Genomic DNA, 23,676 nt, shown 5'->3' on the forward strand with positions numbered 1-23,676 from the left:
TACTTTTGAGGATACAGCATTAGAATAGAGAGCATCCATGATATTGGTTTATGATACTTCAGAGTCTCCAAGTTCATAGCTTATAGTTTTATTCTCAATCATGATACTACTCAGCGCCAGGGAAAACTTGCTTGGCCTTATTCATGCTGATGCTACTGCGTCATTCTGTAGAATCCTATCCCCCCTTAACCCTCAAGTTGAAGGTCAGAAAACACTTTCTCTTAAAAGTATATAGCTCGCAGATTATTCTCTATTGGTAGACAAAGGATTGTCTACTACAAGAATTACAAACCTAAATGAATTCATGACGAGATTAGTCTGATTATACTGTACCGTCGGTACAGCCCTGAGGCTGATATTAATAGAAGAGTTCCAGTTGCTGCACCCCCTGGCGGACTACCCGACTGGCCGCTAAACCCTTTGTGGGACACTCCAATTGGATTGAACCCTCAATCAGTCGTCGTGTCTTAATTATCCCTTCGTACTGGCAGGCTAGAAGCCCATCCATCTTTCGTATTCTTCTCCGTCTGTCGGTCTGATCTTTTTGTACGACCTTTTCTTTCGTTTCTTTGATTCCCTCTTCTGCGGCCTTCCGAGGGTTTGGTATAATCGATTCTGTAATCCATCACAGACGAAACGAGTCCACCTGACACTTATTCCTGCCATCCTCCTTGCGGCGCATCCTCAACTAGCTTCAAAGTTTCCCACTTGATGCCCTCGACTTGTTCGCGATAGCCGGTGCTGTCGCACGTTTCTGCTCACTCGAACTCTTCTACGTCGCCTTTCAGGCGCGATAATACAGCACTCATGGCCCGACCCATGGGGGCTGTTCGCCTCAAGAAGACGAATCCCATCACCCTTGCGCTTGGAGCGATTCTGTGCATCTTCATCATCGTCTTTCTCGTCTCCCCCTCAGGCAAATCCGTCACCGCCAGTCGACTCGAATCCATAACCGCAGAGCATCATTTGTCGCCGCCGACTTCACCGTACCGAAAGTCAAAATCCCGATCTGGTGTACCGCTCAAGCCACCACCCGTCGTGCATTACAACCTTAATAATGTCACCATCACCAAGTCGCCCATCGAGAACCGTGAGAACATTCTCATTCTCACTCCCATGTCACGATTTTATCCTGGTTACTGGGAGAATCTGTTGCGATTGAGCTATCCTCATGAACTCATCACCCTGGGCTTCATCCTCCCCAAGACGAAAGAGGGCAACCAAGCAACCACTGAACTGCAGGAGTTCATCCACAAGACGCAGAAACATGGCCGTGAAGCCGAAAAATTCAAGAGTATTATCATTCTGCGACAGGACTTTGAGCCTGCCATTGTGTCCCAGGACGAAGCTGAGCGCCACAAGCTTAAAAACCAAAAGGCCCGCCGCGCAGTCATGTCCAAGGCTCGCAACTCTCTACTCTTTACTACCCTTGGTCCGGATACATCTTGGGTTTTGTGGCTGGATGCCGATATTATCGAAACACCCCCAACACTGATTCAGGACCTCGCATCTTACGACAAGCCGCTTATCGTTCCCAACTGCTTCCAGCGATACTACGATGAGGAGCACAAGCAAATGTCCGAGCGACCATATGACTTTAACAGCTGGCAAGACAGCGAGACAGCACAAGCCCTTGCTGCCAAGATGGGTCCTGATGATATCCTTCTTGAGGGATACGCCGAAATGCCGACATATCGAATGCTCATGGCGTATCTGGCGACGGAAGGTGGTGATCGCAACATGGTCATACCTCTTGATGGTGTAGGAGGCACTGCTCTTTTCGTTAGGGCCGACGTCCATCGTGACGGTGCCATGTTCCCTCCTTTCTCTTTCTACCATCTCATTGAAACTGAAGGGTTTGCCAAGATGGCTAAGCGCCTGGGCTGGCAACCATTTGGCCTTCCCAACTACAAGGTCAGTAACTTTTACCTCAGCATTATAAGATCTCGCACTAACCCCTATTCTAGGTCTACCACTATAATGAGTAATTGTGCCGTATAAACTTCAAATGTGCAACTTACTCAATGGGCTCTCTTTCTTCACGCTCGTCGTATCAAGGAGAAGATTTTACTGCATGGAAGAAGATGAACGGAATGGCTGCTCCACCGTAGTCATCGTTGGGCAATTCATGATTCAATTTGGGCGGGTACAGGTCACGGCGTTTTAGTAGTGCATCCTTTGAACATTTTCTTTTCCGAAAACAGAGAGGCGAAAGGGAAACACTATAGTTTAGGGAATGCAAGCTGCTGTTGCAGAAAATCAAGCCGCCTCGGCAGGGATAGGCATCTTGAATTGGTTTAAATAGGTGTTCTTGTAAGAAAGTAAGGAACTCGAGCATGGAGGAAGGATTGTGAAATAGATGAGCATCTACGGATGCAACCTTTTATTGCTGTTACATCTCTAGTATCTCTTGAATACCGACTCTTGACAGGAAATGCGACACAATGACGTTGCACTTGACATAGACTGAGAATTATCCGCTATCGCTTAATGCGTGCATAGGAAGCCTGTTCTCCCCAAGGTTCACAGCCTGCAAATAAACTACCGAAATTGAATCCAATAACTCCAAAGTAACATCCAAAACCAACCCCATCTCTTGTGTATCCACGTCAAATCTAGCGTAGATGGCATCTCATGGTCCTTCGTATCTCGAGTCAGAATCTCGACACCAATACTCTACGAGCTTTCGAGTGCCCAGGACATCACCCGAGCGCAACAGCGCTGCAACGTCGACATTCAAAGGGCTATCCGTTTCAGGGCATCCAAGCAGCATGCGCACGGCGCGCACGCATTCGAGAACGCTGTAAGCCGGTGTCCAAGCGTCCTTGAGAAGGTCAAGGCAGATCTCTCCGTTCTGTAGTGCGATGTTGGGATGAACAATAGGTGTGACGAAGGTCATTTTTGGCGGCGCGAGAGGGTAGGTCGATGGAATGGAGATGTTGACGAGCCAGCGTCCTTCTTGAGTGGATGTGAGTAAACTGTCAATAGATAAAGGTAAGCAAAAAAAAGGGAGACAAACCATCGTAACCTTGACCTATACCCCGTCCATTGATGACGGCTTCCCACTCCATCAAATCGCCTTCATTAATGGGCCCGAGGCGCTCTATACCTTTCTCTTCCTTCTGTTCCCTACCCCATGTTTCCAACTCTTTAATCAGTCGCTTGCTTGCACTCCGCGACGCAGCGCCTGTATTTGATGATGATGGTGGCATGATTATGCGATAACAGCTATTAGAGTAGATGTGTTGTTGGAGTTGGTGCAAGATCGAAGTTGGGGATAGGGATGTCCAGCTGAGACCCTTGGAGGTGAAGTTCCGGTTAGTCTGGGGTCGTGACTATTTCGTCAGTTGGAGCTAGGTTCCTTTCCTTGCGCTGGAGCTTTCCCCTCGGTACATTGAGTTGGCGACAGTTTCCATGACAGGGATCAGATCGGGCAGAACCGAGGATGGCGATACGTACTCGGTACCACCAGCACATCTCACAGTGGCTGTGCTGATGTGGCTCGAGCTAGACCAGTGAAGCAAAGATCAACGATCAGCAATCCCTTTCATGTGAAAATCCAAGGGTCTATGGACGACAATCTCAAAATATCAAAGTCACAATGGAACAATTTAAAAGTGAGCGAATAGGTAGATAATCTATCAACACTGAACAGAGACTTGTTTCTCTAAACCGGGGTATTTCTTTTTGTCCTAGTATCATAACTCTTTATTTCTTCCGTCGTCCACTGGAAGTTGTTGTCGCCGGCTTCTTCTTAGATGTTGAGGATGAAGTAGAAGATCGAGTAGGATTTCTCCTGGTAGGTTCGGGCTTGGTAGGCTCAGGAGACGATTCCTCGACAACGATCTGAGCACCACTGCCAATATCGTCGCTAGAAGTCGTCTCGATAGAATCCTCCCTTCCCTCGGACTCCTCTTCACTGTCATCACTCTCACTTGTGCCGTCATTCAGCTGAGAGTTCTTTCGGGATCCAGAGCCTCGCTGGGCTCCCGAGAATTGTCTCCACGATCCAGCGGGGCTGGGAGCTTGCGTACCAGGAACCTGGAACTGGAAAGGGTCATTGGGGGCTTGGCTTGAGTTCCTGCCTCGGCGAACAATAGCCGAGCTATCAGAAGGCTGGCGACTAGTGGAAGGCGCCCTCACCCGACTTTGAGGTCGTTGCGATGAAGTAGTAGTGCTAGTGCCTGAGCGTGGCCGACCTGCTGTTGCTGTTGGTGGAAAGCTGCCCAGGGAAGAGCGCGAATGACGATCTTGGTCCTCAACAAGATTGCTGTTAGATCGTGATTGTTGTCTTGATTGGCTTGAGACAGAATCCTTCTTTTTGCGGGATGAAGGGTCGAGCTGGGTCAGAGGCACAGCGACTCGTGAGTCCTTGCGCTTCTTGCTGCTCTTCTTCTTTTTCGCGGCTTCGTCTCGCTTGCGTCGTCGCTCCAGCGCCGCCATCTCCTCGTCGTTGAGATCGACGTCTGTTCTTCCCCTGGCCTTTGCACGTTCGATACGGTGCAATGCTGACTGTACCAGCGCCTCTTCCCGATCACGAGAGGCCAGTTCTGCAAGGTACTGCTCGAACTCCTCATCCTCACTGCTTTCACTGTCATCTTCTGAATCTTCCGACTCCTCATAATGTCCCCTGCGTACCAAACCCCGTTCAGAGTTACCCATATCTACCCCTGTAAAACGAAGAGGGTCACTCGCGAAGCGGGCCCCTGAAGAAGCACCGACACCTCGTGCATCATCACCTGAATCTAATTCCTCCACACGGACATCTCCTCCTTGACGTCCGCGAGACGCAGCATCCCCATCTGTTCTCCTCTGTCTGCGCCTCGATGGTCTTCCCCATTGGGGCGCGAATTCGGGAGATTGCGGCCGACCACTTAGACCGCCTCCCCGGAAAAAGCCTCATCGATGGGCTTATCCAAAAATGCAGCGTGACCGAGGATGGTCACGCCAGATGCGCCGATGAGCCAGAGCAGGGTCGAGAAAGGCGAAGCAATCAGACCCAGAGGCACGGCGACACAAACAAGTGCAGTGTAAAGCTGCGAACACGAGGCACGGAAAGTGCCAATTTCGAGATCATGTCCGTCAAGCTTTCCAATGAACCACATGCCCACAACCACAAGGATGATGTCAAAGAGCAACAGCCAGTTGGTAAGGAGGGCATAGATGCTGAGCATAACAAAGACAACGGCATAGTTGCTGGAGTAGTGGCTCAGGTTGTAGTTGACTCGCGACTGCATCTCAACAAAGTTGTTAGGCTTGGAGAGACGCTTGAAGTCGAGGAACTCGTTGACAGGTCGCAGGTTGGAGAAGCGGCCGCTGAGAGGACCAGATCGGAGGCCCTGGAAGCGGTCGCCCAAGTTGAGGCGGGACGTAATAACGTCGAGCGGGATCTGAATGCGAGACATGATGGCGGAGTTGTTTGATGTAGTATCGTAGAAAGGTTGTGTGTTGTAAAAGAGTATAGAGGATTCGAGAGCGACTGGTTTTATGGCCTTGGTATATAGGCAACAGAATTATCGATCAAGAAGAATGACGAAAGCCGATTGCGTGTTCAAGGTAAAGAATGGATACTCTTGTAATGAGCTGAAGAGAAAATAGAAGTTAGCGCAAGAAGAGGATAATAATAAGTGTAGGCAGCAGAAAAAGTTGAGGACAAGCTGGCAGAAGAAGACCAGGGGATACGAGGCGCAGGCTAGGTAATAAAAGCGAAAGCCACGAGCTGACGAAAATCAAAATGGGATTGGATAGGGTAGACTGGATTGCTGAATTAAGAAAGGGGCCGAAACATACCAAGAGGCAATTAGTCGCGATTCAAAAGAGAACGGAATGTCGCAGATTGCGATTGCAGAGAATCCGTAATGTTAAGAGATAACTTCAGGGGGGAGAAGCCTGATCTCTTTGGAGTAGGTACAGTACAGCACAATCAAGTACTGTATAGATTTCTGATAAGATTGGGTTGTCCTTTTTGGGGGACAACTTTTTTTTCTCCGAGTCGTGATTCGCTGGCAGGGCTTCAGTCAGCTTTGGTCTTGGGCTTCAGGGGGAACCTCCAGGTCTCCAGTGCCAAACGGTTTCAATCCAAAAAGACAAGGGTTAAGACTTGAGAGTGAGACCGAAGAGGAGCCCATCTCCACAACTGGAGGGGAACTGTGTAGGTAGTTTGTACGTACCGAGCTCGGAGGATGAGGACGAGGATGGGAAGGAATTCGATCAAATACAAGGGATATTCAGAATATCCAATCTCTCTGGTGATGGACGGAGACTGATCCTCAGCCTGTCCCTTGGGCCGGCAGCCCGTTCGCAATGCCTCTCTCCCTGTACTCGAGAGAGAGGCTGAAGGTTAAGTTAAACTTCGCAGGTGTCTTCCCCTCTCCAACCCAAACAATGAGGTTCTATTGGAAGAGGGTCATGTCACTGACTGACTTGACTGACCAAGAGAAGCAAAAGAAGGAAAGGAAAAAGAAGGGGATCCAAGGGAAAAGGTAAAAATAAATAGAGAAACTACGACGGATACCATCCATACCTTACTATCCGATGGTATCGGTACCTTAGGTATCTAGCTCCGCATTTTTCCTTTTCTGTTTGGTTTGGCAGCGCAACAAACGCCTTGGAAGACAAAAAAGATACACATACACATACACATACACATTGGATCCAACCACAGATCACAGATGATCATGCATCGAATTGAATCGCACACCGCAATCCCTACACTCTTTTTTTAAACCTGACTTACTCCTCTTTTTCTTCGCTGGACTCTAAAGGAGGGGGGGAACTTGGATTGGCCATTCCGGGAGCTTGCTTGCACAAAGACTCGTACAACAAAAAAAACTGGGTTGTAACTTTTTTTCTTTTCCTTCCATTCTTTCCCTTCTCCTCTCGTCCTAGGGATTCTAGGTCCTAGGTAGACACTGAAAAGCTGCAGTGGCAGAAAGAGGGGCCTCACGCTTATGCACGCGACACCAGTTGCAGCAAGCCAAGTGGAAGGCGACTCGTCACCGCTTTTGACGTGTGTGCAGCTATCCCCAGTTTACCGCCAGACAAGCTACTGTACCTACAGTACCTAGAGGTTGACTTTTTGGGGTAACCTACCTAGCTCTGATCTAGACTTTCTTTTGTTTCCAAGTCTCATTAACAATGCAGGAAGGAATAGAGTGTGTTTTAGATTGAGACGTTGGTATTTCATGCCATTGATAGTTCCAAGGTACTTGACCAAAAATACATGTGATACAGGTTGATAGAGGCTCAGCCCATATCAGACTCAGACCAAGGCCAAAAAGACCTGACCAAACCTGACCTGACCTGACAAGCATTACCTATTGGATCTCTCTCCAGCGTTACACGATCCAACCATCATGATCCACGATCTATATGCAGATCCACTCCTCCAAGCTCCATCCAACCTCGCACTTACTATGTTAAAATCCTATCCATCCATTGTTGATCGGAAGATTACCCACAATCCTCCGACCTCTTACAACTAAGAACTCTACCAACTAACTGCCTTCTATTCGACACTCTAGATTCTGACTCGGCTATCAGTCGGTATCGTGTAAAAAGCACTCAAATCTTGTGGAGTTTACATGCAACAATTCCCAACCTAAACTGCATGACTGCGGTATCAACACCTAACCATAGTCAACAAGCTCGGTACCAGATGCCTTCCTTACCTATCATCCTGACTTTGCCATGGTTCTTAGCTTCTACCCACAAATGGTTTAGGTACATGTTCTTTGCCGACCCATCCATGAACCCGTAGGTACCTACGGATAGACACTAGACACTAGACACTAACCCCCCGTACCCCCGGACCGCTTTCCTTGGCCCGTCCTTCGAAACGGCCTGAAGCCGAACTGGTCACCATTGCATACTGGATGCTTCTGCTTTGCATATTGCATGAGTGACCGCTATCTGAGAAACAGCAGATACTTTCCTTACTTGGACGTGATCTTCATCGAGTATCTACTAGGTAGAGTAAACAATAACAACACCTCATGCATCTAAAAACGCAAGCCTGAGACATGGTGAAGAAAATCTCTTCCGGAGTGATTCCATCTAACAACCCGGCCTAAGCATCTGGCATATCCAGTTTGTTATGGGTCTCGGACTTCCTACATCGGGCATGTATGGAAGTTAACAACGCACTAGGCATGATGCTATGCTACCTGCTCAAGCAAGGGAACAGAGAATACCTTTCATGACAAGTCACCTAGTTAACACTCAACGTGTCAAATCGGATACGATAGCAGCAGCCCTGTCCTTTATTATGCTTTCTACCATGTACAGCTATCTTCGTCTCATCTAAACAATGCTCGCTATGCCTGCCTGAATAGGCTCCTTTGCGTAACGAAATGGGGTATAATTATGAATCGCCAACAAATAAACAAACACTTACAAACAACAAGAAGCAACTCTAAGCTTAGCTTAGCTTTCTATCAGACCTCAAAAAAGTAGTCCTCATCCAGGCCCTCCCGGCTCGGAATCACTCCAGCTCCGGGTTCCGGGCCCTCGAAACCTGTGTCCATTCGCACGTTCAAGAGTCGAATTTTGAGCCCGTACTCACTCACGAGATTAACCAGTTTGTTGGTTTCTGCCGTGATCGGGGCCTGGTTCAATAGCATCAGAAGACCATCCAGCCACTCCGAAGCCAGACTGTGACTCAGCGGCCACAGCGTCAAGATTGGCTGCTCTTTAGCTTCCGCTCCCCGCGATGCCTCCGTAGGGTTCACGAAACTGTAAACAGTAATCTTGGTGGTTGATTTTGGAGTGGTATCCTTGCCCATCATATCACTTAGAGTACTTCGATTGTCTTCGTTGGGCGCAGATACGTTAGAAACGACAGAGCTGATGGTGCTGAGATCAACCTTTTCGGCGAGTGAATCTAATCCGGGGCTTGTAATTGTCCTCTCTTCAAAATCAGCGTAATGAAGATATCGCCGATTGTGAGACAGTTTGGCAAATCGCCAAGGCGTGGGAGTAAATAGCCGGTGCTTAACTTGGCTGTTGTTGTCTCGTTTTGGTGTCGGCTTCGAGAACCAGGATCCTTGAAGCAAGCAACGAATCCGCTGTTCCTTGACAAACTGCAAAGCCTCCTGCCTGAGCTCTTCTCTCACTTGCTGCAGGTGCTGGCCCCAAGTGTTCTCAAATGACATCTCCAAAAGACCCATCTGCTGCTCTCGTAATCGTGGCACGTCGTACTCCTGCATTTCTTCTTCCACCTCGGCTACGTCCTTTGTTCGTCTGGCACCCCCGACAACTGAATCGACCAATATCCTAACCAGTTCGGCCACCTTCTCGAAATCACCTTGTTCCGCGCCGGTAAGTTTCCATACCCGGAAAAAGGCATATAGTCCTGCGGTATGTAGCCGAGACCACTGAAGTAACAGGGGTCTGAATAGTCTGTCGTGGTCCTTGGATTCCAATAGTTGGTAGCTCCTGACATCGTCGAGGTCCGTCTTGTCAACGTCGAAGTGGTCGTACAGTATCATGGTAACAGCAAAACTGGCCCTGGCGACGGGGCATCGCCCAGATGCAGGTTTCCCCGCCTGCTCGAGCAACATCTTTTGAAATCCATCTTCGTTCTTGCGTACGTAGTCAGTCAAGTCCATCATACCAAGGAAGCCTGTCATGCCAAACTCCTGGGCAGGGCTCTCAGTCTCGAAGCCCAATCTCCTCCACTTCTCCGGATTATGTCGCCTGCTTCCTTTCTTCGTCGGTGCTTCGTGCGAGTCCTGCCCCGGCGAATGGCCATTCACGGGAACTCGCTCCGGTGCGCTCGCTAGATGAAGTCCCTTAAGAGCTCTTCGATGTTCCGGCCGCTCTAGATCAACATCAACCTCGCGCCACTTCCTCAAAAGTATTTTTGTTAACGTTTGAAACTCCAGCATGGGATGCGCCAGATCCTGAAGGGCAGAGCTCTGCATAAGCCGATGGACAGCCTTAATCAGGCCCAAGTCGTGCAATCGCTTGATAAATTTCGCCCAGTCCTCTCCCGAGCCAGCATTGGCTTTTCCGCCGTTCATGGTACTCTCGTCTGACACGGCGTCTCGGATCAGGGCGTTGATCAACATGAGAGAGTTGGCGCACAGAGCATGGTCGGCACTCTGCAACTGCTGTATGACCAACTCGAAGAACTGTGGGTACACAGCAACGGCTGGCTTTAAGGCGCGGAACCCAAAGGTTCCTGGAGTTCGGTTCGTGGTACCGTTTTGGTGAGTAGACTGAGAATGGCCAACGAGAGCGACCAGGATGGACATGGCACCTCTTAAAATATTGACCAGGGGGTTTGTGACGATCAATTCGACAACACGCTCGACGAGATCACCGGCTGTTGGGCCTTCAAAGATATCCCATCCCATATCGACTTCCAACAGTCGTGTTAGACTTTGGAGGGAGTAAGCGAGTGTGTTGCCAGCAGATGTCATGACAAGTCGGCGGAGGATAATAAGACCGCCCGACGAAATGAAAACGTCTGCGAAAGCCGGATCGTTAATCGAGTTCTGCAGTTTGAACACTGCCATTTTGCGCGACGCATCTTCGTCACTGGCCATGCGCGCCAGCAGCGCAGGGATGTCCGCTTGATCCATGATCGGTCGAGGTCAAGGTCGAGGGGATGCTGTACTGAGGGTAAATAAATAGAGAGAGAGAGAATCGCGGAGGAGAGCAGAAATGTTACGATATCGCAGTCATTTCCCAGCGTATTACCTCGGACAGAAGCGAATATCGTCTTCTGTAAGGAACAAGGCCGTTCTGGGTAGGTAGTATAATATGTAGGATCGAGGAAACAAGGTCGTATACTGGGGAATAGAATTATAGGAGACTCTCTTGCAGCTGGTCTCTGCGCCATCTCCCGTCCCCTACAAACAAGGACCCTGTCGAAATTAAAACGAGAAAGGTTTGGGGAAGCTCTTCGCTCCACCAAAGGCTTCCGATTAGCCAACCGAACCTCTCAAAGCCCAAGCCTACCTACTGTACCAACGGCACTAATAAACATTTCGTCTAGGAGAGTGATAACAACTAATCAAACGCTTGTATCATATCAATTGGAACAAGCAAAACCAGTAGTAAGAAATATAGAATTACAACGGCATTATATGAGATACACGGTCCAGTCATATACAATTCCACACAGAAATCTTCCACGCTTGACCAGCTTCCATTTCTCTTGCACATGCAATCCCAGTGATTCATTTCCTGGCTGTGCTGGAGTTTGAAAGCTTGGTCAGCCACAACGCCACATAATCACTTCATCGCGCCACACGTGATCTCAACTTCGCATCCTTGCGTTATGGCAATTGGATTGCTTGACCTCAAAACTTCCAAGTCTCCATCACCACCTCTCGATATCTAATCCGTTCTGTTGTCGCCGCATTTCGTTCTTTCTCCCACAGAACCGCAAACATGGCCAACTTCCTTGCTTCCATTTTCGGTACCGAGCTTGACAAAGTCAACTGCTCTTTCTACTTTGTAAGTTCTTCCCAAACGCGTCTCATGTCGCAACATTTCAGATAACTGACTCCATGCGCGCGCATACAGAAAATCGGCGCTTGTCGTCACGGCGATCGCTGCTCTCGAAAGCACGTCAAGCCTTCCTACAGTCAAACCATTCTTATGCCCAACCTGTACCAAAACCCGGCATACGATCCCAAGAACCGAATGAACCCTTCTCAGCTCCAGAACCACTTCGATGCCTTCTATGAGGATATTTGGTGCGAGCTGTGCAAATACGGCGAGCTTGAGGAGCTTGTCGTTTGCGATAACAACAACGATCGTATGTCATTTCCCCAATCTTCGCCTAACTCGCAAATGCTAACTTTCAAAAGACTTGATCGGCAACGTCTACGCTCGCTTCAAGTACGAAGAGTCAGCCCAAAAGGCTTGCGACGAGCTCAACAGCCGATGGTACGCCGCACGCCCGATATACTGTGAACTGAGCCCTGTCACCGATTTCCGAGAAGCCTGTTGCCGATTGAACTCCGGCGAAGGCTGTGTTCGAGGAGGATTCTGCAACTTTATCCACCGCAAGAACCCTAGCGACGAGCTCGATCGCGACCTTACCCTCAGCACAAAGAAGTGGCTCAAGCAGCGCGGTCGTGATGAGAGGAGTGTCTCTCGTTCACCTACACCTGAGCCTACAAGACGCCGCTTCTAGCCATGTGTACGGTGATGCTGCGTAGATGAAACTATGGGGAGAGAGAAATCCAATATGGATAGCACGGTCACGGCGTTCTAGGGGCTGGGTTTGTTCTAATAGTTATATGTAAGGATTTATGGGCGATTCAACCATTACGGATACCCTTCCTTCATTGAATATGTCTCAAAATGAATATTGCAATGTCATCTGGCGAGGGCTGGTGTTGAAACCCTTATGACCATTGTAACCCAACGGGTGATGCGAGTACCCATGTTTAACTAATCCTGATACGCGCCGATGTTGATATAGCCTGTCCCTGCCTCCATCTTATTCCAACTGTTCCAAAGCAGAACCAGTCCTCGCTGTCCACTTCCCATATCTAGATAATGATTGAAAGCCGTCTCGTCGTTTTATTATTGTGTGGTTGGTGGTAGGTCCTTTTTCATGTCGGATGTAAAGTCAAGGAGGGGTCCATTGGCTGGCTTTCCTGTAGAGCTCAGCATACCTTGAATCTCAGAATCCTTTGGCGTTTGCTCAGCTGTCGGAGGGTTCTCGGTCTTGGCCGGGGCGGGTGTGTCATCAAAGTTGATCAGGTTGTCGTCGATATGGTTATCGACAGGTTGTGCTGCTGTCGCAGCCTGGGCATGTGGTTGCGCGGGAGGACTGTGGGGAGGAATGATGTTTTGTTGGCTGAACTTTTGTCCGTTGATGATGGGGTAAATCGCCATAATTTGCTCAGCTTGCTTCTCTGGAGGTGCGGAGTGGTCGCTAAAACCAATGTCAGCGGGACATGAGTTGAATGACTGCAGTTAGCACTTACATGTTCGCGTTAATGATCCATTCGAGATCCTCTTCACCCTCTTCCATACCGCCAGGGCCGCCTTGGGCTCTTCTGAACAGACGTGGGTGCCACTCAATGTTCTCTTGGGCTCGTTGAGCAGCCTCCTCACGCTGTCGATCTTCAATCTTGGTCTTCTCGTCTGTCGCAAGCTCGTGATTTCGCTCCTTTACGGCACGTGCAGTCTTTTCCCAGAGTCGCTGGGACTCTCGCTCCTCCTGTTCCTCAATTGGCCGCACAGAAGGTGATGAGGGCTTCGATCGTTGAGCGTTAAAGAACATTTCACGGTGACCGGTCTGCCCTTGTTAGCAACATGTAAGCTGGCAGTACTAGTGTTCATTCTCACCGTCATATCCTTGATGTACATCTCCTCACTCCAGAGACCAGAAAGTTCGAACAAGACCTCACCGGTGCTCTCTCTCTTAATCACCCCTCCAATGGCGTTGTAAGTGCCACCAACCCAGCCCTTCGTTTTGAAATCGACGTCAGCGACCAGATCGAGCTCGGGGCATCGGACAAAGCTGTGGTCTCCAAGCTCGTATTTCATTTTACCAAACAGAATACCACGGGCATACATGTTTGGTTGAGTCAGAATGCTGCAAGATTGTCAGTTTTGGTCCTATGAACTGATGGCGTAACATGTTCGTGAAATCGATATAGAAAACCATGTAAAGCGTGGGGTAACCTACTATTGCTCTCCCCTAGCAGGGTCCTTGCCTCGGTTGAGCAGGCTCAAGAAGGCAATACCCTCCATCAAACTGGCAGCCGAGTTTCCAAGGAAGCGACTTCGAGGCTTGAGAGTTCCATCGATACGGATATGGTGATCGGGTGCCATGTAGAAATAACTCGACTTGGGTGGGTGGTGAGAAGTCTGTTCGGAGATGTAGTATGCGCGCTTTCCGTCTTCGAAATCCCAGTAACAAGTAAAGATTTCACCGAGGATGGGGTTCAAGGGTTTCTTGACGCCTCTACAAATAGTCAGCGACTAGCGCATTGAAGTCTCTCTGCAATATAGCACTCACGGGGGGCGGATATGCCATCCACTGAGGTAGAACTTGACTACGGATACGAAGCGTTCGACAGGATCATCTATGGTTGGAATTGGGAGTAGCATTTCCGGGTGGCACATGAAGCTGCAACGACGTTAACATCGAGTATTTTGTGACTTAGACAGGGGTTTTCACTTTGTGATGCGCTCAAGCATACTGCGGGGTTCGAGGATAAAGGTAGGAAGAACGACACGACTGAGATCGGCTCCCGGTCGTAACTGGGAGATAATGTGGGAGAGGACTTTAATACATCATACTGGTTAGTAAGGTCGGAGGTGGTTTGCGACCTCTCAACCATTGAGAGAGACGACGCAAGTTGGAGCGAGGGAGGGGCTCACCATTGCCCTGATCGGGCTCCATCACAAGGGTGTCATCCTCAGCGTCGGGGCCGCGAGGGTCGTCGGTCGAGGACCGTGTGCCTGCAGGTTGCGAAAACCAGTTGGTTAACATGACGACTCTTGACAGAAATTGTTGGAGGGTGCAGATTTGGAGGGGCAGAAGTCAATATTGAAGTCGGCGGAGGTTTCGGGACGTGTTGAGTGGGGAGGTGGATGAGTGAGAAGCACGCTTGAACCAAACGGAGGGGCGGCTTTAATTAACTAGAAGCTACAAAGCTCAACCACAGCTTTTAGGTGACGTCTTGAAAAGGACGCCAACCATTTCAGGCTGCTGTGCTGAACTCGAAGCGGGAGACTCCGTGTGATTGGGAAGCGAGGCCGTCACGGGAAGTTGTTTAGAAAAGGACACACTCACTAGTGGTGCTGCCTGTCCTTCGGCGTCCATGAGAGACAAGACCCATGACCATTGTTTCTCAGTTTGGGGCTTCTGCCTGCGTTCGCAAGACTTTCAAATGCTGGGCTCAGCGACAACTGAGACGGCGAGACCGAGTTGGTGTTTCCAAGGCTTCAACGACTGGGCGAGTATACAGGAGGTCCGTTAAGGAAACACCTTGAGATTTGTCGAGTGCGGAGAATTTATATAACGATCTATTAGGATGCCGTGGGGCAGAGCGTCGGTGATAGGTATGCGCTGTCACTTCTCGAACTTGGACGGAGTTTGACGAATAGAGATGGGTGTGATTCACGAGTGGCAGTTGGCGACAAGACAAGACGAGATAGGAAGAGTTGTTGAGGCTATGGGGAGACAGTCAGGGTGGTGTTGAAGGGAAAGAGACGAGACATCAGGAATATTGATATGGAAAGAATGGGTAAATCCAATCCAACCCAACCCAAGCCTGGCCATATGACGGAACGGATTGCCCGGTCCAAGACAGAGGTGACGCCAGTGAAGGTACAGACAAGGGAAGGCACTGAGCGATCCACGTTTCTGGGCACCTTCCAAGGCAGATTCCTACTCTAGTACTTTACTGAACATACCTTACTGTACCTACCGGGCTCTCAACTTTACCCAGCGACAGTGAAGTAATGGGCAAGTGGCGTCCACTTTGAACCCGAGTGTACCGCTGCAGGCTTCAAAGACGTAAGCAAAGACCCAATCAGAAGCAAAAGTTGATGTGCCCCGCGTCGTGAAGGGCTTCTTTCCAGGCTGTTTCGAGCATAAAGTGGGGGCCGTTGGATTTAAAGTGTTTGCCCTGAGTGCCAAGGAGTAACCTTGCAGAGGAATATAACACTCCCCGGTATTTATATCTATCTGTATTAGACATATCGATTCCATGGAGCAAACAAGTACGCCGACTCTTCCGCTGTGTGAGTGGCAGATGTAGAGAGAGGTTGCAAACTTTCAGCCATTACAACGAGATTCGCTGGAGCTCTCTACTGTTGTGTAATGTCCCAGTAGCTTGGGCTTCTGGGCCTGCACTGTAGCTCATCAACTACGTCAGAAACAAGAGCTAAAACGCACCGACCATTCCAGCCCATTGCTGACTGTACCAAAGTGAATGATATCATCCATCCTGTGATGATTAGAATCAATGTTAGCAATGCAGCTAAAATCAGTTGCACGACATACTCGTTTCGATTTTCTCATTGCTTTTCAGCAATTCAGCTCTTCACAGCTACAGATCGCAGACAAAATATATTTCACTTACTAAACCTGTCTTATACAAGCATTCGGGGAAAATCAGAACCCTCTCAAAGTGTCATCACTATGTAAGAATGATTATGACTCCTCCATACCTTAGTACTCAATCAAGGACCTCTTCACCCTTCTAATGCAATCATCTCATCCTTCGAAATGGTCAAGCGCCGGCCCCACGCAATGGAAAGGTCCAGACTCGGCCCGGCCCCTGTCCTTCCTGTGCTGTAACTTGTTGCAGAATGGACCCCTCCTCCACCTCTTCTTAAGGCTGAGCTGAAGCTCATTCCCATTCGGTTTCAGCATGTGAACTTCTCAACTGTAACCAAGCCACCTTCACCAGCAATGTGGCTTTTAAGTTTGTAACGATTTATAACAGGTGTTTGCATATTCACTTTAGAAGAGTACAGTCAGTTCTTGCATTCTTTCTATCTGCCATCCAATTAGATCTAGGTAGTTAGATGGACCATGATGTCTACATGCAGAGCTCCGTCTACCGCTTGTTCGTCACTCTTCTGAATAAGTATTCAATAATAAAACAATCCTCCGCAAATGCATAGTGGCCCTTCCTCAAAGGCCGGCAGTTCCGACTGAATCGAACCAAACTGCAAGGTATCATATGTCCGAGCCCCGTTCAACAAAGGCTTCTGGATCGGTTCAGGTCGGGTATCTTAATTGTGCGCCCATATCCGCGCTCTAACATCCTTTGAGTTCTCGTGACCTCGGTTCCCTGATCGACTCCGTATACCGAAGAGGAGCCTTTGCCATTGAACTCGCTTTTCTCATCATTCCGCCAGGGACTATCTTCGGCCTCCGTAACGACCCGCATCTCCGAAGCGCCCTTCGCTGGCGAGTTTTGAGCCGTCATAACATCCCTTACTCATGTAACGCTCCAGTCGCTAGGTTTAATCTCATTTCAACACATGCGCCAATCAAATGCTCGCGTATTATGATGCTATCGCTTTTGAGCGTTTAGTTGCTTCATTTCTTCTTTGAAGAACCTTTAATCGGGGCGGGCAAGCATTGTACCAACGCATCTCGGTCTAAATTCATTGTCAGTATGGTCTCGACGTCTGGTCATCCTGTACTCATCACTTACCTGATTCGTTTTCGAATAAAATGGAAATATCGTCATGCTCGCCCGGTAGGTCCGGAAGATCGAGGCAGACAAATGCCATGTCATCGTAGTCGCCATCCTTGTCCGCTGGTAGTCGTGGTAGAGGGAACTTGGCGTCAACAAACTTGATACCAGATTTGCTGCTTCGTTGTACACTCTCGTAGACATCGGTTCCCTTCAACTGGAAATTCATGCAGTGTCCGTGCTGGAAATCTTCGAAGAAGGCCAGAATCTGCAGCTGTCCGTCGTCATTCCTAATAACTTGGATACGCGTGTAGCCTGCTTCCCACTTCTTGTGAATTGGCACAACCATACGACGTCGCTGAATCGCAAATGTCACTGCCAGTGCATCAAAGATTACTTCGAAGCCCGTCATCGCATATTGGAAGTTATGCAAGTCCTTCAGGTTGTTGAACTCGAATGTTCGGATGGTTTGGTTATGTCTTAGCAGTTGCAGTGCATCAGACATGTTCCTGGGAAGCTCCTTGGGTACTTGTGCTTCAGAGACCGAGATAGTCATGTCTTTCTGGGGCTGTCGAAGAACTCGGAAGACTTTAGCGTTGCTTACCTCCAGTCTTACACGTAACTCGCCAGGCGCCACGTTGATACGATCAGCAACATTACCGTTCTGGTAATCTATCACCACCTTTAGGTGGTCGGCCAATACTGTTGGAGGCATGTCCCCACCATATTCGTCGTTGACGACCCTCACAGCTTTCCAGGGCATACGGCTGAACGGTGCCATGCCAAGAGGCTCCCGAAGACTCTGGGCTACCGAGAAGTTTTTGAGGGGCACGTCCGCATATATCTTTTCGTCATGGTCCAAAGCTGTTCCAGTCAGGATGGAATGGAACTTGATTCTCGCCTTGTCGTCACTAAAGACCATTACCATGCGGCCTTTTGACTTCCCATTGTCGTACTTGATAGCCAACGAAGGGGCATCGCCATCACCGCGGAAGAAACCAAACTGAACAGGCTGAGCTGGAGAGTAGACATGCTGAACTCCGCTTAGCGTCCTTGTCTTGGGCCCTGTTACCACGGCAATTCGGAAACCAAGATGCCATGTACGGGTAGCCGCAGGTCCATTCTCTTTATAAATCTTTTCGAAAAGTGAAATCTCGCAATAAGGTGTTGGCTCTTTAGGAAATTGACGGTAGTTGGGGTCGACATCCATCACCTGGAATGACCGCAAGGTTGATCTGAACACCATACTCTCGTCGTTACGAGGATAAAGTGAGTTATTGACCTTGCTTCCGAAGTCATACATGTTCCATAGCGTTCTGAAGTCCTGTTGCGTAAGCTGAATGGTTAACATGAAGCCACGTCGCAGCCGAATATCGACAGTAAATGATTCCTTTCGCCAGCGAACATCGTCCCAAACAGGACCGACATTCTTGTTTTCCTGTATAGCAAGTTGGACGTGCCCATTCTGGCTGGTCAAGATGAAAACAAGTCCCGTGGACTTCTGTGGTCGGACCATCGAAAGCAGACAGGGGAAGTAGAATTTCTGATCTTCGTGGCCCTGCTCCATGAGATAGGCGTCGGCTTGCACTCGTCCATAGTTGAAGTTCTCGGCAGTATCTCCCACGGGTAAGGAATCCAATAGCCTCAGTTTGGACATGGGACTCGTCATCGCAGTAAGACCCGAAGCCCAGTTGCCTGAGAGCAAAGCAATCATATCCTGGCTGAGAGGCGGGTATTCAACCCAAATCGACTTGTCAATGCTCTGCGGTAAAAATGCATCTTCAGGGGGCAAGAATCCGTTCCGTTTCATAGACATGGCCAGCTTCTTAAGCGCTGAAACCAGACTAACACTAACGTCGGTGACTTCAGAGTCAATCTCTACCCCCTGCGTTTGTGCAACTTCAGGGATAACCTGCTCAGAAAGCCAGAAAGCCTTCGCCAAGTTAGCATAAGCTTGTTGACGATCTCTGTCGTTTTGCATCTGGCCCTGTGGAGAATTGGGCCTTTCTCTGATAGCAACTTCTAGACCCATGCGACCCTTAAGAAACCACCACAGCGCAGCACGGCCAAAGTCTATCAACGAACAAGCTGACAAAGGTTTGATGGATTCCGCATGAAGTCGAAAAAGTTCAAAAAGATGGCTTGTTCTAGTGGTAAAGATCTCAAGAGCTTGCTCAGCAGCTGCAGAGGTACCATCAGCAACTCTTACAGACAAAGCTCTGGATGCCATCATAGGAGGAGCACGCTGTGGCGCAATACTTGGCTGCCGTGACAGTTGATTGACTTCTGAGGTTGGAGTTGAGGCTGCAGATGTACCAGAGGCCAGAGTGGGAACCGCAGCGGGAGACCCAGAAGGTGCCGGGGCCGGGGCCGGAGATGGACCTGAAGCAGAAGCCGGGATCGCGGCAGGAGGTGCAGGCGGTGAATATGATGAAGAATTGGAATGAACAGAAGCCGCAGGACTATATTCGAGACTTGGTTTCGCAGATTGAACTTCTGGGGATGGAGGCCCTCGTCTTCGAGATTCAACAGGAGAGGTTGATAGCGGGGTGGCGGAATGAGGGTCGTCCCAATTGTGGGAAGACGCAGATGTCGCACTAGCAACACGAGCAGCTTCAGCAAAGACTCTGCCTTCGGCTTCACGCTGCTGCGCAGAGTGGATCTCGATGTACGACCGTCTATTCTCATCTTGTCTTGCTGCTGGGCCCAGAAACCTCGCCTTTGCTGGACTAAGTGTCTGTTGTGCGGAGATGGGCGACACAAGCTCATCTGGATTGGTGTTATGTGTTGCTCCGGCGTCAGACTCGTCGTCCGACGCAGGTGTATAAATGGAGGAGAAACCTGTCTGGGTTCTGGATAGCGACTTTGGTCGGAATTCGTCCACGGGCGAGCCAGGTCCAGTTGAGTCGGGGGGAGGACGGCCTGGCGGCATTGGGGCCCTGCGATGTGCTGGTGGCTGTGGTGGTTGTGGTGCTTGCTGTGGTTTCGGTCGGGACGCTTTGCGCTTGGAGATTTCCTGAGTTGGAATCTCGGACTCATCTCCTCCTTCACCGATCACCTCGGGGGCGGTATCGTCGAACTTCACTGACAGGCCCTTCTTGTTGGGCCGTGGGCTTCGTCCCGGCGACTTGGTGGTATCTGGCCGCGGTGCGCCTGCGACAAGAGGCCGGTTTTGCTGAGCTGCATGATTGACAGCTAAAGCTTGAGGGTAACGAGAGATCGATGTGGTGTCGAGCTTGGCTAGCTTTGGAAGCGAAGACGGCGGGGGAGGCGGGGGAGGGTTTGTGATTGTAAGATTATCTGAGGAGCTGTGAAGAAATGATTCGACGTTGGCAGCGGAGCGCGCTTCCTCTCCTTTGCGGTCTTTACCACCAAAGAGCTTGCCCATAAGGCGGTCTCGCCTTGAAGAGCGCCCATCAGGGGCCTGGATGGTAGGTATATCGTTCTCCATGAGGGATGCAATGGCGGAGTAGTGAAAGGCTCAAGCTCAGTATACTGTCATTGACCCAACGAGGAGTAACGAAGCGATGAGAATAAATAGGTAGTAAGCAGACAAGAGACCCCAGGTCTTTTGCAGGAGCAGAGGAACGTGGTTCCTTGTCGCTGTCACCTCTGCTGGAACGATTACAGGACGGTACCGGAGCAGTAGAGATAGTGGAGTCGTCCAATGAGGCTGGCTTGTTTCTGGCGACACGAGGATCAACTGGTAGGCATGTGGGGATGGTGTAGACGGGCAATGGCACTGTAGACGGCGCTTGGAGGTCGGCTAATATTCCAGTAAGGTCGGCCGTGTCGTCGTTGGAAGTATTTGTTGTAGCGGTATCTAACAAAGACTCGGTCGCTGTGAGATCAGGGGATATCTGCGATAAGCAATCGTGAGCGGAGGGGGAGGTGAGGTGAGGCGGAGCTAAGGTAAGGTACCTACCTTGGTAGCTGTTGCGATGTGGATGGTGGATGTTTGGTTAAGGTCCAGTAAGTAGGTACCTATGGCGGGGAAGTAGTTGGGTTGAGGCGTCGTGTGCTGCTACGATGCAGACCTCTAGTTCGAGCCAAAATAGAATAACAAAGAGAGAAAAGGGAAAGAGAAAGAAAGTGCACAAAGATTCGTAGACAGATCAAACAGGACAACAGCCAATCCCAGATTGCTGTGTGAATGACTACCTATGTACAACCACCCTCTTGACGAATGTTACAGTAGGGATCTACTGTACCCGTTGGGCAACACCTAGACACCCTCAGAGTCAGCCCTGAACTTACACAGCGCTACAATGGATGCAATGCACAGGCAGTTCTCCTTTGTCGCCAGGGCACCACCTCGGAGAGCTAGCAGCAGCAGGGCAGGGCAGGGCAAGGCCAGGGGATAGAACCAGCAGGGGAGAGGACAGGGCAGAACAGGGATGATAGAGGGAGAGCCCGCCAAGAAGGGTCCTCTGAGTTTACCCTTCGACTGTACGTACGTAAAGAGGAAATGGCTCGTCTGCCGTGCAATGGACGAGAGATTAGGCGGGCTGGAGGCACCCGGTTGCACTGAGTTGTAGAATACCTACAGTAAGACAGTGCGTTGCGATAGGACCAGCACAACACCTAGGGATGAAAAGTACCAAGCCAAGAAAGAGGGAGAGAGAGCAGAGGGGAAAGTAAAAGATGAGGTAAGAAAAAGTGAGGTGAAGTAATAAGGTATAGTGAGGGGAGGCGGGAGCGTCGTGTGCTTTGCTTGGTTTGACTCTACGATGATCCAGGGGAGTTTCAGAGTCACAGGGATCAACATAAAACGGACAGTGAGTGGTCCCTGGTTGGGCTGCCTGGTAACAAGGCAAGAATAAGATCTCCAGCGAGTGTCAGTATTATTACAGTAAATTGCACCGGCGTAGTGCAGCGCAGCACAGGAACAAGTTATTTTAATACCGCGTCTGACAATCTTGGATGGTTGGAGATGATCAAACCGTTGGATCAAAAGTATAATGGTACAGTAGTCCCGTCTCCTCCAACGCAGTAGTGCGAGGTACTTTGGTGTCAGGTTACGGTCAATCATGGTGTCCTATCAAAGTGCCATTAAGAGGATATCAGACTACTAGTAGCAGATCTCCATGTGTCATGCGCCCAAAGCTTCATCAACAGCGTCAAGATATTTGCTGATGCTTCTACAGCCAAGATACCATCCTTGATAGTAGAAATTGTGAAGGTACAGAACGAGACCCTTAATTCGATTTCCCCATCCACTCCAGACTCACCAGCCTCCACTCACACTCATTAGGCCGTGTTAGTGCCAGATCGACCTCCTTGGTTGCGCAAGCTGTTGCTGGTTGTACCGAGTGATGACGGGGCCTTTTGAACGTCAAGTCAAAATACGTAGCAGATCTGCCACCTTTGAGGGTTTCCTAATTTGGCAGCCTCCCTCGTGTGTGCTGAGTTATTTGCTTTGTCCAAACCCAAGAAAGAGAAACTCGAGGCCGCGCCGCAACGGCGGGTTCGCTCGTGGCTTGTGAGTGCCGGGCTGAAACATTCACGGGCGCGTCCCCTAAAAAGAAACCGTCGGCTATGGCCGTAGCTCTTTTTAGGTACTGAGAGGTACTAATCCAATCCCAGCATCCACCCAAAGTATCGGAACGTCCAATGTCTGGTATTTAACAGATACGGATAATGGAGTCGCATTTACCCACCAACACTTGACGCTACTCGTCACAACTCCGGTGTGATCATCTTTGTTGACAGCGGCATTTCAGTCATGATCCATCTCTCAAAACTACATGTCCATAATATCCATATCCCTAGCTGGCTCGCATGTCTCTCTTCATCATGTCCCTCAACTTGGGTCCTGGCTCACCCTAGCTCAGGTCGGCTAAGGTATTTCACTATTCCTGGCTTCCTGAAGCCTCAATCTCAAGCTAGTACTACTAGCATCTCGACGGTGCGTTCTGCATGGAACGTGGGGCAGACGCTGGGAGGCCCCTTTACTTCCTCCACCGCGAGACTGTCTAGCAGTTCTTTCATAGAAATGGGAATTCAGCGTCAGATCTTGTGGTACGGTGCAGTAAGGGACGTTGGTATGGAGCCCCGCTGAAGGATACGTACGCTTTGAACCCAACAAGCGCCTGATAGGGAATGCGCGGTTTCGGCTTTGAAGCACTTGAAATCAAGATATTGTGTCAAGTGTACGGCCCAGAGGCCAGCGATCGTGATGCGTGTGAAGTACATGCCAAGGGGCTCATATCAACTCATTTCCTATCAATGATGCAGGTACTGGATAATCACCGAGCATATCGCCTCTCGTACCAGACAGGCCTGCTTCGTGAGATTCTCGTATCGTTGGGCTATTCGTAAAATATCCGTCGGGTGGGCAGCAAATAGTACCGACGCAAATAAAAAACAACTCGAGCTGGTCTCTTTTTAGATCTCGTATTGTTTTGGGTGTCCACAAAGCTTATGTTGAAGGATTAGGTATGTTCCGTATCGTATAGTTACGCAACGCATCGCATGCCGAGGCTCTGTAGCGGGCATTTAGCTCAATGCAGAAAGTACCAGCACCAGTTGGCATGTAATT

The 23,676-nt window shown here is 49.7% G+C and overlaps 8 protein-coding genes across 8 annotated transcripts; 2 read left to right on the forward strand and 6 right to left on the reverse strand.

Annotated features, from left to right (window-relative positions):
• Positions 1 to 807: 807 nt before the first annotated feature.
• Positions 808 to 1,988, forward strand: FIESC28_06140 (uncharacterized protein; the record flags this gene model as incomplete). Its single annotated transcript, XM_031160285.1, has 2 exons — positions 808 to 1,914; positions 1,968 to 1,988. 2 exons carry the CDS (start codon positions 808 to 810, stop codon positions 1,986 to 1,988), a joined length of 1,128 nt encoding a protein of 375 aa, XP_031015704.1.
• A 644-nt stretch (positions 1,989 to 2,632) lies between these two features.
• On the reverse strand, positions 2,633 to 3,212 carry FIESC28_06141 (uncharacterized protein; the record flags this gene model as incomplete). Its single annotated transcript, XM_031160286.1, has 2 exons — positions 2,633 to 2,958; positions 3,020 to 3,212. 2 exons carry the CDS (start codon positions 3,210 to 3,212, stop codon positions 2,633 to 2,635), a joined length of 519 nt encoding a protein of 172 aa, XP_031015705.1.
• A 496-nt stretch (positions 3,213 to 3,708) lies between these two features.
• FIESC28_06142 (uncharacterized protein) lies at positions 3,709 to 4,662 on the reverse strand (the record flags this gene model as incomplete). The annotated part of the gene is made up of 1 exon (XM_031160287.1): positions 3,709 to 4,662. One exon carries the CDS (start codon positions 4,660 to 4,662, stop codon positions 3,709 to 3,711), a length of 954 nt encoding a protein of 317 aa, XP_031015706.1.
• A 212-nt stretch (positions 4,663 to 4,874) lies between these two features.
• Positions 4,875 to 5,405, reverse strand: FIESC28_06143 (uncharacterized protein; the record flags this gene model as incomplete). The annotated part of the gene is made up of 1 exon (XM_031160288.1): positions 4,875 to 5,405. One exon carries the CDS (start codon positions 5,403 to 5,405, stop codon positions 4,875 to 4,877), a length of 531 nt encoding a protein of 176 aa, XP_031015707.1.
• Positions 5,406 to 8,435: 3,030 nt separating this feature from the next.
• FIESC28_06144 (uncharacterized protein) lies at positions 8,436 to 10,586 on the reverse strand (the record flags this gene model as incomplete). The annotated part of the gene is made up of 1 exon (XM_031160289.1): positions 8,436 to 10,586. The coding sequence occupies one exon, from the start codon at positions 10,584 to 10,586 to the stop codon at positions 8,436 to 8,438; it is 2,151 nt and encodes a 716-aa protein (XP_031015708.1).
• Positions 10,587 to 11,400: 814 nt separating this feature from the next.
• FIESC28_06145 (uncharacterized protein) lies at positions 11,401 to 12,151 on the forward strand (the record flags this gene model as incomplete). The annotated part of the gene is made up of 3 exons (XM_031160290.1): positions 11,401 to 11,466; positions 11,536 to 11,770; positions 11,823 to 12,151. 3 exons carry the CDS (start codon positions 11,401 to 11,403, stop codon positions 12,149 to 12,151), a joined length of 630 nt encoding a protein of 209 aa, XP_031015709.1.
• A 395-nt stretch (positions 12,152 to 12,546) lies between these two features.
• FIESC28_06146 (uncharacterized protein) lies at positions 12,547 to 14,470 on the reverse strand (the record flags this gene model as incomplete). Its single annotated transcript, XM_031160291.1, has 7 exons — positions 12,547 to 12,901; positions 12,954 to 13,267; positions 13,318 to 13,567; positions 13,661 to 13,939; positions 13,994 to 14,104; positions 14,156 to 14,261; positions 14,359 to 14,470. 7 exons carry the CDS (start codon positions 14,468 to 14,470, stop codon positions 12,547 to 12,549), a joined length of 1,527 nt encoding a protein of 508 aa, XP_031015710.1.
• A 2,565-nt stretch (positions 14,471 to 17,035) lies between these two features.
• FIESC28_06147 (uncharacterized protein) lies at positions 17,036 to 20,586 on the reverse strand (the record flags this gene model as incomplete). Its single annotated transcript, XM_031160292.1, has 2 exons — positions 17,036 to 17,097; positions 17,154 to 20,586. 2 exons carry the CDS (start codon positions 20,584 to 20,586, stop codon positions 17,036 to 17,038), a joined length of 3,495 nt encoding a protein of 1,164 aa, XP_031015711.1.
• Positions 20,587 to 23,676: the final 3,090 nt, after the last annotated feature.

This window comes from Fusarium coffeatum, assembly GCF_003316985.1.
Source record: "Fusarium coffeatum strain FIESC_28 chromosome Unknown BRIP53273_contig_132, whole genome shotgun sequence".
In the NCBI taxonomy this organism is placed as follows: Eukaryota; Fungi; Ascomycota; class Sordariomycetes; order Hypocreales; family Nectriaceae; genus Fusarium; species Fusarium coffeatum.